This window comes from Triticum dicoccoides, chromosome 7B (genome assembly GCF_002162155.2).
Source record: "Triticum dicoccoides isolate Atlit2015 ecotype Zavitan chromosome 7B, WEW_v2.0, whole genome shotgun sequence".
Classification (NCBI taxonomy): Eukaryota; Viridiplantae; Streptophyta; class Magnoliopsida; order Poales; family Poaceae; genus Triticum; species Triticum dicoccoides.
In genome coordinates, this window is record NC_041393.1 from 600031810 (window position 1) to 600043503 (window position 11694).

The following is an 11694-nucleotide window of genomic DNA, read 5'->3' on the forward strand; positions in this document are numbered from 1 at the left end:
GCCGCTGCTACCACGCCCCAACTTCAAATCTTGCCTCTTCTCTGGCTTCTTTTCTTCTCCTTAATGGGAGGTGCTGCTGACGGCCGTGGCGGGTTGCTGACGTGCAAGCTCGGACGCCAGGACATGGAGGCCAGCATATCCATTGATCCGGCCCATTGTCAAGCTATGGCACTCCAAACAAGCTTGCGACCGCGACCAGCTCCCCTGCGACGGCAGGCGAGCTCTTTGGGCTGGTTTCAACGAGCTCCATAACACCCTTTTCCCGCACATCCAGAGGCACAGCAAGGCGGGAGCGTGGGGTGGCGGCCCAACAAGAAGGCATCGTCGGCTGTCTCGCCGCCGCAAAGGACAAGCACACCCTCGTCAAGTCCATGGAGAAATTCTACCTATGTACGAACTATGGTGGTGTGATGAACTATTTGTAGCATGAACTGGTTTTTAAATTTGTAGTACGAATTTAACTGGATCTGTTCTGCCGAAACCTTTGCGCTCCCTCTAAAACAACTTTGCAGTACCGGATTTTACTGGGTCTGCTAGAGATGACCTTATAACTAGGACTATAAACCTACAACTTCCTCCCAAAACCACAATTGAACTTGTAACTGTTGAACCATCACATATGTATGGACAACATCGATAAATCTGGCCATTGAAGTATCTACATAGTTCAATAGAGGGGAAACCTCATTGAATCGTCGCAATATTATAGTGGATACAATAGGGACCGACTATCGAGACGAGCATATCGTGGCAAACTACAACGCCAACCTTGCTCGAAGTGGCTCGGAAGAAGAGGGTGTTGAAGAGAATGATATTGCCATGAGTGATTCACGGTTTCACATAGAGCCGGCAAAAATCCCCAAAACCAAAACCAAATTCTAGAATGGCATAAGCAGAGTGTGCAAAATCTAGAGTGCTCTACAATTTGACATTTTACTTTTGCCACTCTTAGATTTTAGAGTGGCAATTATGATATATTGTCAAAAGTTAAGAGTGAAAAAAGTGAAATAAATTTGTTTGTTTTTGCCACGAAATTACATTTGTGATACATTGTCAAAAGCTAAGAGTGACAAGACTGAAATGTGGCATAAGCAAAGTTGGCAAAAATTTGAAGTGGCTAAAACATAGTTTTTTCCCTATAAAAATCCAGGCTCCCGATAAGGCGGTAACGCTAAGAGCATCTCCAACAGCCGCGCTCTAAACGCGCCACGCGGAAAAAGTAGGGGTTTTAGCGCGCGCGCTACCGTTCCCGGCGCTCCAGCGGATGCACAAAAACCGCGCGCGCGGCATATGTAATTCAGCGCGCGGGCGGAAACGCCATCGCGCTCCGCTTATTTGCTGCACCCGCTCCCGCTCGCTGGACTCTCGAGCACTCGCGCATAACTCCACCTACCCATCCAGCCGCGCCGCCACCACCGCCCGCGCCACCCCATTTTTCCGGCGACCGTTCCGGTGCTTCCCCGGTCTCTTTCCGCGCGGCCGCGGCTTCCTTCCTCTCTCTCTAATCAGCGCCCCCCGTCGCGCGCGGTAATCTCCGACGAACAGCGCCCGGCCGCCCACCGCCGCTTTGGCGCCCGCAAGGTGTTCGACAAAAGGCCCGCAAGGTATGTATTGCTTCCAACTTCCACATTTTTGCATGAAATTTGGTGCATGTTGTTTATAGCCTAGTTTTGAACATTTTAGATGAGTTCGTCATATGACTCTTCCGAAGAAGAATTTGATATGGAAGAGGAGGAGGATCTTGCAATGATCCTAGATATGCACATCAATAAAAAACCGAAGCACGGTGGTTCGGTTATGGGTCGGCAAAAAAATTGGAGGGATAGGATTGATGCCCACAACGGATTGAGAGGCACTATTTTGTGGAGAATCCCACATACCCGAGTCGTACTTTCATCGCCGGTTTAGGATGAGCACCGAGTTGTTCAGGCGTATTGCGTAGAAACTAGCAAGCCATGACCGGTTTTTTCAGCAGAGGAGGAATGCCGCCGGAGAGCTCGGGCATAACACCTTTTAGAAGGTGACAACCGTTTTGCGTATGTTGGCATACGATATCCCCGCTGATCTAGTTGATGATCATTCTTGGCCATGGGTGAGAGCCAAGCCATCATGTGTGTCAAGCGCTTCGCAGTCGGAATTGTGCAAGTGTTTGGCCCGGAGTACTTGAGAACTCCCAATGCTGAAGATGTCGCAAGGCTATTGGAGATGGACAAAGCTCACGGGTTCCCAGGTATGCTTGGCTCAATAGATTGCATGCATTGGAGTTGGAAGAATTGTCTAAAAGCATGGCATGGACAATTCCACGGACAAAAAAAGAGTTCCACTATAATCCTTGAAGCGATGGCCGATCAAGAGACTTGGATTTGGCATGCTTTTTTTGGAATGCCTGAATCTTTGAATGACATCAACGTTGTCAACCTATCACCACTGATGAGTAAGATTGCAAATGGTGAACTGCCACCGGTGCAGTTTGTAGCTAATGGTCGTACATACAACCATGGCTACTATCTTGCGGATGGCATCTACCCAAAGTGGCAAACATTTGTGAAGCCGTTAAAAAAATCGGAAGGTAATAAATATCTTGATTTCCACAATGCTCATGTGGCGGTTAGAAAAGATGTGAAGAGAGCTTTTGGGATCTTGCAAGCCCAAATTGCTACTGTGAGAGGACCGGCTAGAATTTGGGATAAAAAATGCTTTGGTACATAATGCATGTTTGTGTGATCATGCACAACATGATCATCAAGAATAAGCGTGGCCAAGATGTAGACTACTCTCACAATGAGCTCTCGGGACATCCCGTGCGAGTGCGGCGGAGGGCTGAAAGGGTGACCCGTTTTGTTGCCTCCTATCATGCCATTCGACGTCCGGCGGCGCATAATGAATTCAAGAAGGATCTCATTGAGGAGCGGTGGACTTGGAATGGCCGCCGAAGAGCATCATGATTTGTGCGTTTGATGTTGTATTGTTGAACTAATTATGTATTTCTCAAAATACTATTTGTTTGATGAGTTGTAATAAATTGAACTATTCATTTAAACTTGGTTGAATGATGTTTGTGATTTAAAAATTATATGCCATGTCTTTGTTTTGTGAATGTGCTGTAAAATGCAACAAATGTGGATGGCGGCTGCTCGCGCGCGCTGCATTTTAGTGCAGCTGCTGAAGCCAGTGCTGCGCGCCGCGTCAAACCTGACGATGAATGCGTCGCAAACCAGATTTTAACGTGCCGCCCGTTGGACGCCTGTTGGAGAAGCTCTAAGGCCCTGTACAACGGCAGGTGCTTAGACAGGTGCCAGAGAAAAAAACCCGGTTTTTTTTTTCAAGATTGGACTGCACGGGTGCTTAGAAAGGGGGGGAGAAGCAAACATTTGCTTCCGGTGCCAGCCGGTGCTTCGAAGAAATAACCGCTCCCGAAAAGTCACGGGTGCTTCACCCGGTGCCTCCATCGGCAAAAGAAAGAAAAAAAGTGCCTCCATGTGAGCAGCAGAGATTCTTCACGTGAGCAGCTGACCAGCTCTGTCATCAACAGGGACATCACTTGACTATTCATCTAGATCCCTGTACATAGCTTCCCACTGCGGTCACAGAGCTGACAACATAAACAAAAGTCAGTCTGCTACCCTGATTATATAGCAGAAGACAGGAAGTGCATGTGCATGTATCAAAAATAAATTCATCTCATGGTTGCCAAAAGAAGATTGTTAATTAGTCAAATTCAGTAACGAATCTCTCCGTCCAGAAGGGTTCATTCATGCAGTTTTCTTTGGAGGTGGTTGTGGCTTTAGTAAAAAAGAATTTTGATATAAATCCTATAGGGACTAGCGAATGAGAAACTGAGCTAACAAAATGGTTTGCATGTCAAGAACTAAAAATAGTTACCTGTTGACCGATTGATGCATCCCATACGCTCAGGAGTGGCATAGACCATTGCATGTGGTGGCTGCCCTGAGAAGTGAATCAATATTGACCAAGCTGCAAGGGAAAGGACCTTTTCAAGTTAATACTGGCCACATGACTTGTGATATGCAGCACTGAAGCGGTCAAATATTTTTACATGCAACTTGCGAAGAAGTTGTGTTGGTTCAGACTCTTTATATATAGGCTACTTCTCATAGTTTTTTGTGCAGTCACTCTCTTTGCAGAAGATCATGGATTCTCAGATCCCCTTCATGGATTTGATGAATGATGGGTCAACTGCATATGAGGCTGGCTATGGTGGGAATTACAATAGTTTAGGTGTTGGAGGGGATGGAGATGAACGGGAGGACAACAACGACGAAGAAAAGGGTAGCAAGAGGCTACCATGGACCGAAGAGGATAACATTCGATTGGTAACTAGTTCCCTTATGTTATCTACTATTTTTATTTTAACTTGTCCATTACAATTGTTTATAATGTAGTGCATTGAACATGTAGATTAGTGCTTGGTTAAACAAGCTCGGTTTGCCATTCTACGTTATGCAGCCAATTATTGGCATCGCTCTACCCTTGCCAACATCATGTATGCATGTATTATACTGCATAACATGATAGTAGAGGATGAAAGAGGTAACTATAGTGGTGCCCATGACTATAATTATGACCAAGGACGACATCCTGTAGCACCGGTACGGCACGAGCATGGTCCTATTGATGGTTTCGCCAATTTACTAGAGAGGAATAATTCTGTTCGTGATAGAGCCACTCACCGACGTCTCAAGCGTGATCTAATTCAGCATATTTGGGATAAATCTCAAGAGAACCGGCACAACAATTAGGTATATGATGCAATAGTGTTTAATTTATAGTTTAGTTATGTCATATTTGTGTAATGTGTTACCTTTTCAAGCTTTGATTTTTGTCGAGTCACTGAAATAAGTTATTTCAAGAAATAAAATAAGTATATTTTTCTTTGTTTCAATATATCGTGTAGAATGCTATTATCTCTCATGGGTGAAATGGTCTATAGAACTGCCTGCATGCTTTGACCAAGGGGATAACTCCATGCACATGCAAGATAACAGCCATGCAATATCTTGCTATACGGCCAAGGACCAATTCAATAGCCTGACTAGATCACCTAGGGAATAAGTCCATGCACCTGCAACATAACAACCGTGGTGATTGAGATACTAGATGTCAACCCTCTATAAATAGCATGGCATTTAACCAGTATAAGCACAACCCACTTTCATGCAAGAAAATGGATCCTGAAGGTGCAATTGCCAACGGAAGCATACACTTGCAATGGACTGAAGAAGAAGACCTGCAACTGGTAAGACATTGTTTTCACTATCTTCAATGGTTGCTTTCTATTATTATTGCTAATTACTATAGTATGTTCAACATGCAGATCTTTGCGTGGTTAAACAACTCAATTCAGGCTATCGATGAAAATTTAGAGGATTTGTGGAACCAAATCGCCAACGATTTCAATGAAAATAGTCTTCATGAACGACGGAGGCAGTCAATCCAATGCAAGCGACACTGGTATAAGCTGAATAATAGAATTGTCCTATTTCATAGTATGTGGCGTAGGGTGAGAGATTTGTACATTACTTGCAGATCTAGTGATGAATTAGTGTCTAGAGCACTTGATATGTACAGGTCAGAAACAAACAAGTCCTTCAAAGATCTGAACTCATGGAGTGTGCTAAGGAATGAGCCCCATTGGAACTTGATCAACTTCCAGTGAGAAGACAATGATGAATTATTTGATATCATTCTAGGCGATTGTAGGTTCAAATAAGGTTGAATCAGTAGTTGAGTTAATGGTACCATTTTTTTAATCAGTAGTTTTTTTTGTGAGAACATCGATGTTTTATTTTTGCCAACTGATATGTGAGATAAGCAAAATCACCCTATTCTTGTATCTACACGTCCCAATAAATTAGATCAGCTGTATGAATCAGATCATATCAATGAGACATGTCACTTCACAAATCCTAGTCTGTACTAAAAGCTGTAGTAGCTTCTGATGAGATGAACATGAACAGATGATCTCAATTATGCAGCATATGACATGAGAAATAAGTACAGGCAGGCACAAACAACTATATAATATAAGAATGATCAAATAATCAACTCTATGGTCAAGCAATCCAGTTTTTACCACCATACTGAAATATATAGCAGATTAGGAGGGTCAAGTACTCAACCTGCAGCACTGTGCCAACGCCTCCTCCCTTCCTCCAGCAACCCAATACCCGGACCTGAAAGCAAACATGATGGAATAAAAAAATGATGTTTAGGCCGAACAATCATCAAGAATCGGAACAGCAGCAAGGGAAGCCTCTCCATGTGGCAGGCGCAGATGCACAATCGAGCTAGTACCTGAAAACGCAACACCAAATCAACCTCGCTCCGGCAGAGCTCCGGCAGCGACCTCGCTCTCCACACCCTTCTCGTTTTTCCTACCCACACCGGCAGCAGCCAGCAGTCACATCCTTGCACGAAGAACGGTCGAGCGAATCAACGAACCTCAGTTACTCACCTCTGCTAGAAGACGGATCCTGCTCCCCTATGCACACGGCTCGTCGAGAACCACCTGGGCCAGGTCCTTTACCCCCGGCGTGACCCCGCGCGACTCCTCCCCGACACCGGCTGCATCATCGAGAAAGGCCTGGACCCCCGCACGAAGGACTCCCGCGGCTGCGCCACCGGCGAAGCAGCGCCGGGCGGCTTGAGGAAGAAGCCGCGCCATGGGAGCACCGGAGGAAGGGGCGGCGCTGTGCTTTGGAATCGGAGCTGTCGCCGGCGTGATTTGGGGATTACTGTGTGGTCAGGATACAGAGGAGATGAGAGGATAACGCGAGGAGGAGGGAGCTGAGCGTGTGAGCGTTATTTTAGTGGACGGAGCTGAGCATGCGAGCGTTATTTTAGTCGCGTAGCATCCCGCATTGGAGAGAACGGGTGCCAGGCCAGGTGCTACGCCTACGTCAAACCAACTGAGGCACCTCTGATTACCACCTCCCCATTGCGAGACCACCTTTATTAGCGACGCAATGCTAGTCTTTTTTCCTTAAGCACCTGGCATAAGCACCTGCCGTTGTACAGGGCCTAAGCGTCATCAAGACATAAATGGAACTGGAGGAGTTTTGTTCGAGATGCCATCGTCGGAGCGACACCAAAAACTACTGCACACAGGATTTTGCCAGAAAAGAGACCACCCTTCCACCGGTCCCATGGCGCCGTAGCGACCACCAACCCCTCGTCCGCGCCCCGCCGGGCCGGCGAAGCCAGCACCACAGCAGGCCCACTCCCGCCCGCGTCTCGTCCGCCTGACCGCCTCCCTTCACGACGGCAGAGACAGAGCAACCCCCAGCACGGAATGGAGCCCGCGCCGCGCCGCCGTGGCGCACTTCGCCGATCTCCCTGAGCGGCGAGCCCCGTCGATTTCCATTCGCGTCACACCGCGCCATTACCCCCATCTAATTTCCCCCTCGTTTGATTTTACAGCTTCCAGCACCGGAGATCAAGAAGGTCGCTCGACTCCGGCAGATACTGCCGCTCCCGCGTCCAGCGTGCTCAGGTAAGTTTCTGTGCAGCCTCTTCGCTCACTAGTATAACGTGGACCTCTCCCATTCCTTGCCGACCCTGTTGCCACTTTCGTGCAATCTAGCTTGTCATCACCAATCATTGCAATCAAGGATGAAACTACCAGATTGGTGGTGCCTATTTGGATATGGATCTAGACAATGCAAGTACGATTATACATACATCTATAGTTTTATTATATACTAGTACGTACACCATTCAATCCATTACAACTTTATTATATGGAATACAACTTTATTCAAACTACCAGATTGTTGCTGCATCTCCAATCATAGGCACACTACATTTGTGTAAGTACATATCTGTCTTGTAACATCTGGACATGAAATCCATCCAGTTACCCTTAAACAAAAGGATTAGGACCGAGCTGAGTGCGAGCTTCCAGCCATAGCTTCGAGCAGTCTTGGTAACGGGGGCATCCCGATCTCAACTAGCCCTTCGATGATCTGAACTACATGTCCCATTGTTGGTCGATCAAGCTCATTGTCTTGGATGCACCAACATGCAACCTTGCATGCCAGTTCGGCCTCATCCAGATTGACATCACCATGTAGCATTTGATCTACCAAACTCCCGACGTCTCCTTCAAGAAGCTTATGTGCGGCATGCACAGGAAAATAAACATCAAGGTTGCCACCACTAGAACATGGTGCACATGAGTTCCTCTTTCCAGATATTATTTCCAGCAACATCATCCCATAGCTATAGACATCAACTTTTGGTGTAATTGCAACTCCAGTAATCCATTCAGGTGCAAGGTACCCTACAGTTCCTCTTATCGTAGTCAGTACTCGGCTATAATCCCTTCTGAAAAGCTTTGCCATCCCAAAGTCTGCAATTTTGGGAACGAATAAAGTATCGAGAAGTATGTTTTCTGGCTTAATATCACAGTGTATGATGCAGTCCCGACAACTCTCATGCAAGTAGGCTAACCCCCTGGCAACTCCCAGGGCCATCTGATACCTAACTGTCCAATTCAATATCATAGACTTGTTTCCAAATAGATGGACATCCAGTGAGCGATTTGGCATGTGTTCATAAACAAGCAACCTCTTAGAACCCTCACAACAGAAACCAATAAGCTTAACTAGATTGATGTGCTGGATAGCTCCAATCGAGCTCACTTCAGCTCTAAATTGCTTCTCTCCTTGATAAGCACCGTCAAGCCTTTTCACGGCTATGCCAGTTGAGTCATTTAAAACCCCCTTGAAAACAGAACCAAAACTGCCTGCCCCTAACTTATCTGTGAATTTTGTCGTGGCACATTGTAAATCAGTGTATCTAAATGCAATGATTCTGTTACAGCCTTGAACACCATCCAGTATACGGTTAGAGCTCTTACTCTTGTTTCTCCAAATCTTTACCAGGATAAGAAGTGCACATAAACCCAGAGCAGAAACACCTGCACCAGTTGCAACTCCAATAACAATCTCCTTTCTGTTGTTTTTCACTACGTGGAAATCTTTAGCAGAAACACGAAAGTGAAGAGTTTCTCCAGTTGAACTTGAAGTGCCACTACATTCTAGCCCTCTTATATTGAGCAATTCATTATGCCAGATAGAGCATCTTTCATTGTTGAAGGAATATGCGGTGCAAGAGCAATTACTGAGGCAAACTTGTGCACACTCACTCGTGCTTGCAGCAGCTTCTAGTTTTGAGGCATTGTTGGGCAACTCAACACATTGCACAGAGTAGAACTTGTCTGTTGTATGAGTTGTGCTTTTGTTGCTAATGCAGTCTAACGGAGTATTTCTTGAGCACCCACCAGTTCGATCTTCTAGCTCCCAATCCTTGGGGGATGTTATGGTGAAGCCCTCCATGCAATTGCAATGTGGAAGCGCGTTATCATTGCAAATTGTGAAAGGTCCACAGATTGCATAGACATCACACTGAAGTTTCGGTTGGGCATAGATCATTATCCAGTCCTGTGAGCCCTCCAACCAAATGAACGTTTTTCTTTGACCTGAGACGTCAATTACACCACGAGTAACCATAGATTTATCGACTATGTTATCAATAAAATACTTCTCTTGGTCATTGGTGACAAATGTACTGGTGAAAACTGGGTTGTTGTTTGACATCTCTGGTATTGAGGCAAAGTATTTGCCATTCCATACACCGGTCGACCAATATGGTATGGAGGAGTTCAATGGTGTAAGCAAGAACTGATTGAGACCACTCGGGTCTAACCCATCACAGTACATACCAGTACTTGGGTCGTTCAAGTTCTTCCAAGAAACTAGACGGCGGTTTAGGCCAGTGAGCTTGTCCCATCCAAGCTTTGCACCAGGGAAAACTGTATCTGTGGGGTGATCAAAGCTCTGCCACAGAACCTCTGATGAGTTTGAAGAGTCTGTTAGGATCAGATTTCCACTACTCAAGAGCATAGCAGTGGTGCTATTTCTTGTGATGTTTGCTTGTGTACTCCAGATTATGGACCTGGTAAACCGGTTTAAGATGACAAGGTTGCCATCGTGGGAGATTGTGAGCTCCGGTGAGGTGGTGTTCTTGATTGGTGTATCCCTATTTGCGACCCATGCAGAAGTAAATTTGGGGACTGTATTGAACCATATGCCAAGGTACCAGTTGGTGGTGTCTTGGCAGGGTTTGCTGCTGCTTGTGTTGAAGAAGCCAAGCGCGTACCTGCCATTTTTGGAGACGAGCTTGTCGTTGACAGTAAGTGCTTGACCGGCCAAGATGGTGTCTGTTGCGGCAGAATTTGCTTGGGTGCACAGGAAGAGGAGCAAGGTGAAATCTATGAGGAGATGCATGATGAACTGAAGAGGATGGCAAACCGGAGGATGCAGATACTACAGATGTAAGTGCTCAAGCCTCAATTGTCTGGTCATAGCAGTAAAAGGCACGGTGGAGCCAAAAGTCAAGAGTTCATGACAACCATACAAACCGGTGGAAAACTGTGTAGCATCAACAGTCTTATTCTGGACTCCTTTTTACTTTGACAGCAATGAAAAACTTGCTTAGACTGGGTTGCCTGGTGGAGACTGGAGAGTGGAGATGACTGGGCTGAACAAAGAAAAATGCGTGGGCTTGACCGTATGAGATAAAAGTATTCGCTATCACAACATGACAGGTATGTGGACACTTCAGGCGCTGGCTTGATCTTAAGGTGCCATATTTTGAAGGAAAACTAAACGGCAGTTAATACAAATCATGTTAAGTTTTTGTTGGTATTATACACTGCTGTAAAGTGTTCTTTTGATCAGACTGTTGGTATTCTTTTATGTATTTATAAGAGGGCAACAACCATGGGACGGCAGGAGTACTTCTCATGGGGCTACAACTCTGTAGCTGATCTGATTGCTTTTACTTCTGTATATGCACTTCACTATGTAATCTCACGAACTTCTGTTATTTCCTTCCCTGTATTGACTACAGCTCGACCCTTGATGATCTAAAAAGAAAGCCTTGTACCTATTGTCAGTCTTGTCTCTCTGTCCAAAGAAATCTATTATTTTTTTCTATATGAATGAACTTTTTTTGTTTTGCAGTCTATAGAATTATTTTCATACGGATCAGTTTGCACAGTTAGTTTACACTATTGCTTTGTGCATTGAGTGCAACCTCTTCGGAATATTCCTTTACTTTTTATTTGAGTAATGAAATAGCTTTTCAATACTGTTGAATTTTACAGAGATTTAAATTAAAGTGACATAATACTAGAAATATATGGTTTTTTTTTCTTTCCGTGTTTTGACTGAGTGCATCCCTGTAGGCATAGAAGACTATCGTGTGGCCTCACTCAGCATGTGGTGCTACCGTTGTGGCCTCACTCTGTGAAAATCTGTTTCTTTAGACATGGTCGTGATTTTTGTCATGTCACAGAAATTCAGATGCCATTTAAAACCCTAGCTTGATAGAAAAGAAGTTACAAAACATAGCATGGATAGTAGTTAATTAAAACTAGGTTGTTGATAAAACTATCGCAACTGAATTTGCTGTTTTGTTTCATGAGCTGCAATTTGAATCTGGACCTAAATATTCACAAGATGATAAATTCTTGTGAGAACAAGACAGGATGTGTCACCTACTCACCTTGTGTCACTTGAGTCGTGCCGCTCATAAAGGCGGGAAAATAACAGATACAGGTCGTCGGAGTCGATAATATATAAGACACAGAGAAGATTGGTGTATTTG

General features: G+C 45.2%; 1 protein-coding gene and 1 long non-coding RNA gene across 2 annotated transcripts; both read left to right on the forward strand.

Moving 5' to 3' along the window:
* Positions 1 to 4151: 4151 nt before the first annotated feature.
* On the forward strand, positions 4152 to 5677 carry LOC119339177 (glutathione S-transferase T3-like). The gene is made up of 3 exons (XM_037611321.1): positions 4152 to 4334; positions 5183 to 5257; positions 5336 to 5677. The coding sequence occupies exons 1-3, from the start codon at positions 4152 to 4154 to the stop codon at positions 5675 to 5677; spliced, it is 600 nt and encodes a 199-aa protein (XP_037467218.1).
* Positions 5678 to 6672: 995 nt separating this feature from the next.
* On the forward strand, positions 6673 to 10980 carry LOC119336619. Its single transcript, XR_005162678.1, has 2 exons — positions 6673 to 7513; positions 8907 to 10980. It is a non-coding gene; the product is annotated as an uncharacterized LOC119336619 (long non-coding RNA).
* The last annotated feature ends 714 nt before the right edge of the window (positions 10981 to 11694 follow it).

What these genes read in the sequence shown, in the direction of transcription:
- LOC119339177 (XM_037611321.1), top strand. Translation starts at nt 4,152, where the DNA reads ATGGATTCTCAGATCCCCTTCATGGATTTGATGAATGATGGGTCAACT. An exon ending in AAGAGGATAACATTCGATTG is followed by an intron (nt 4,335 to 5,182) that starts GTAACTAGTTCC and finishes CTTTCATGCAAG; the next exon opens with AAAATGGATCCTGAAGGTGC. An exon ending in AAGAAGAAGACCTGCAACTG is followed by an intron (nt 5,258 to 5,335) that starts GTAAGACATTGT and finishes TTCAACATGCAG; the next exon opens with ATCTTTGCGTGGTTAAACAA.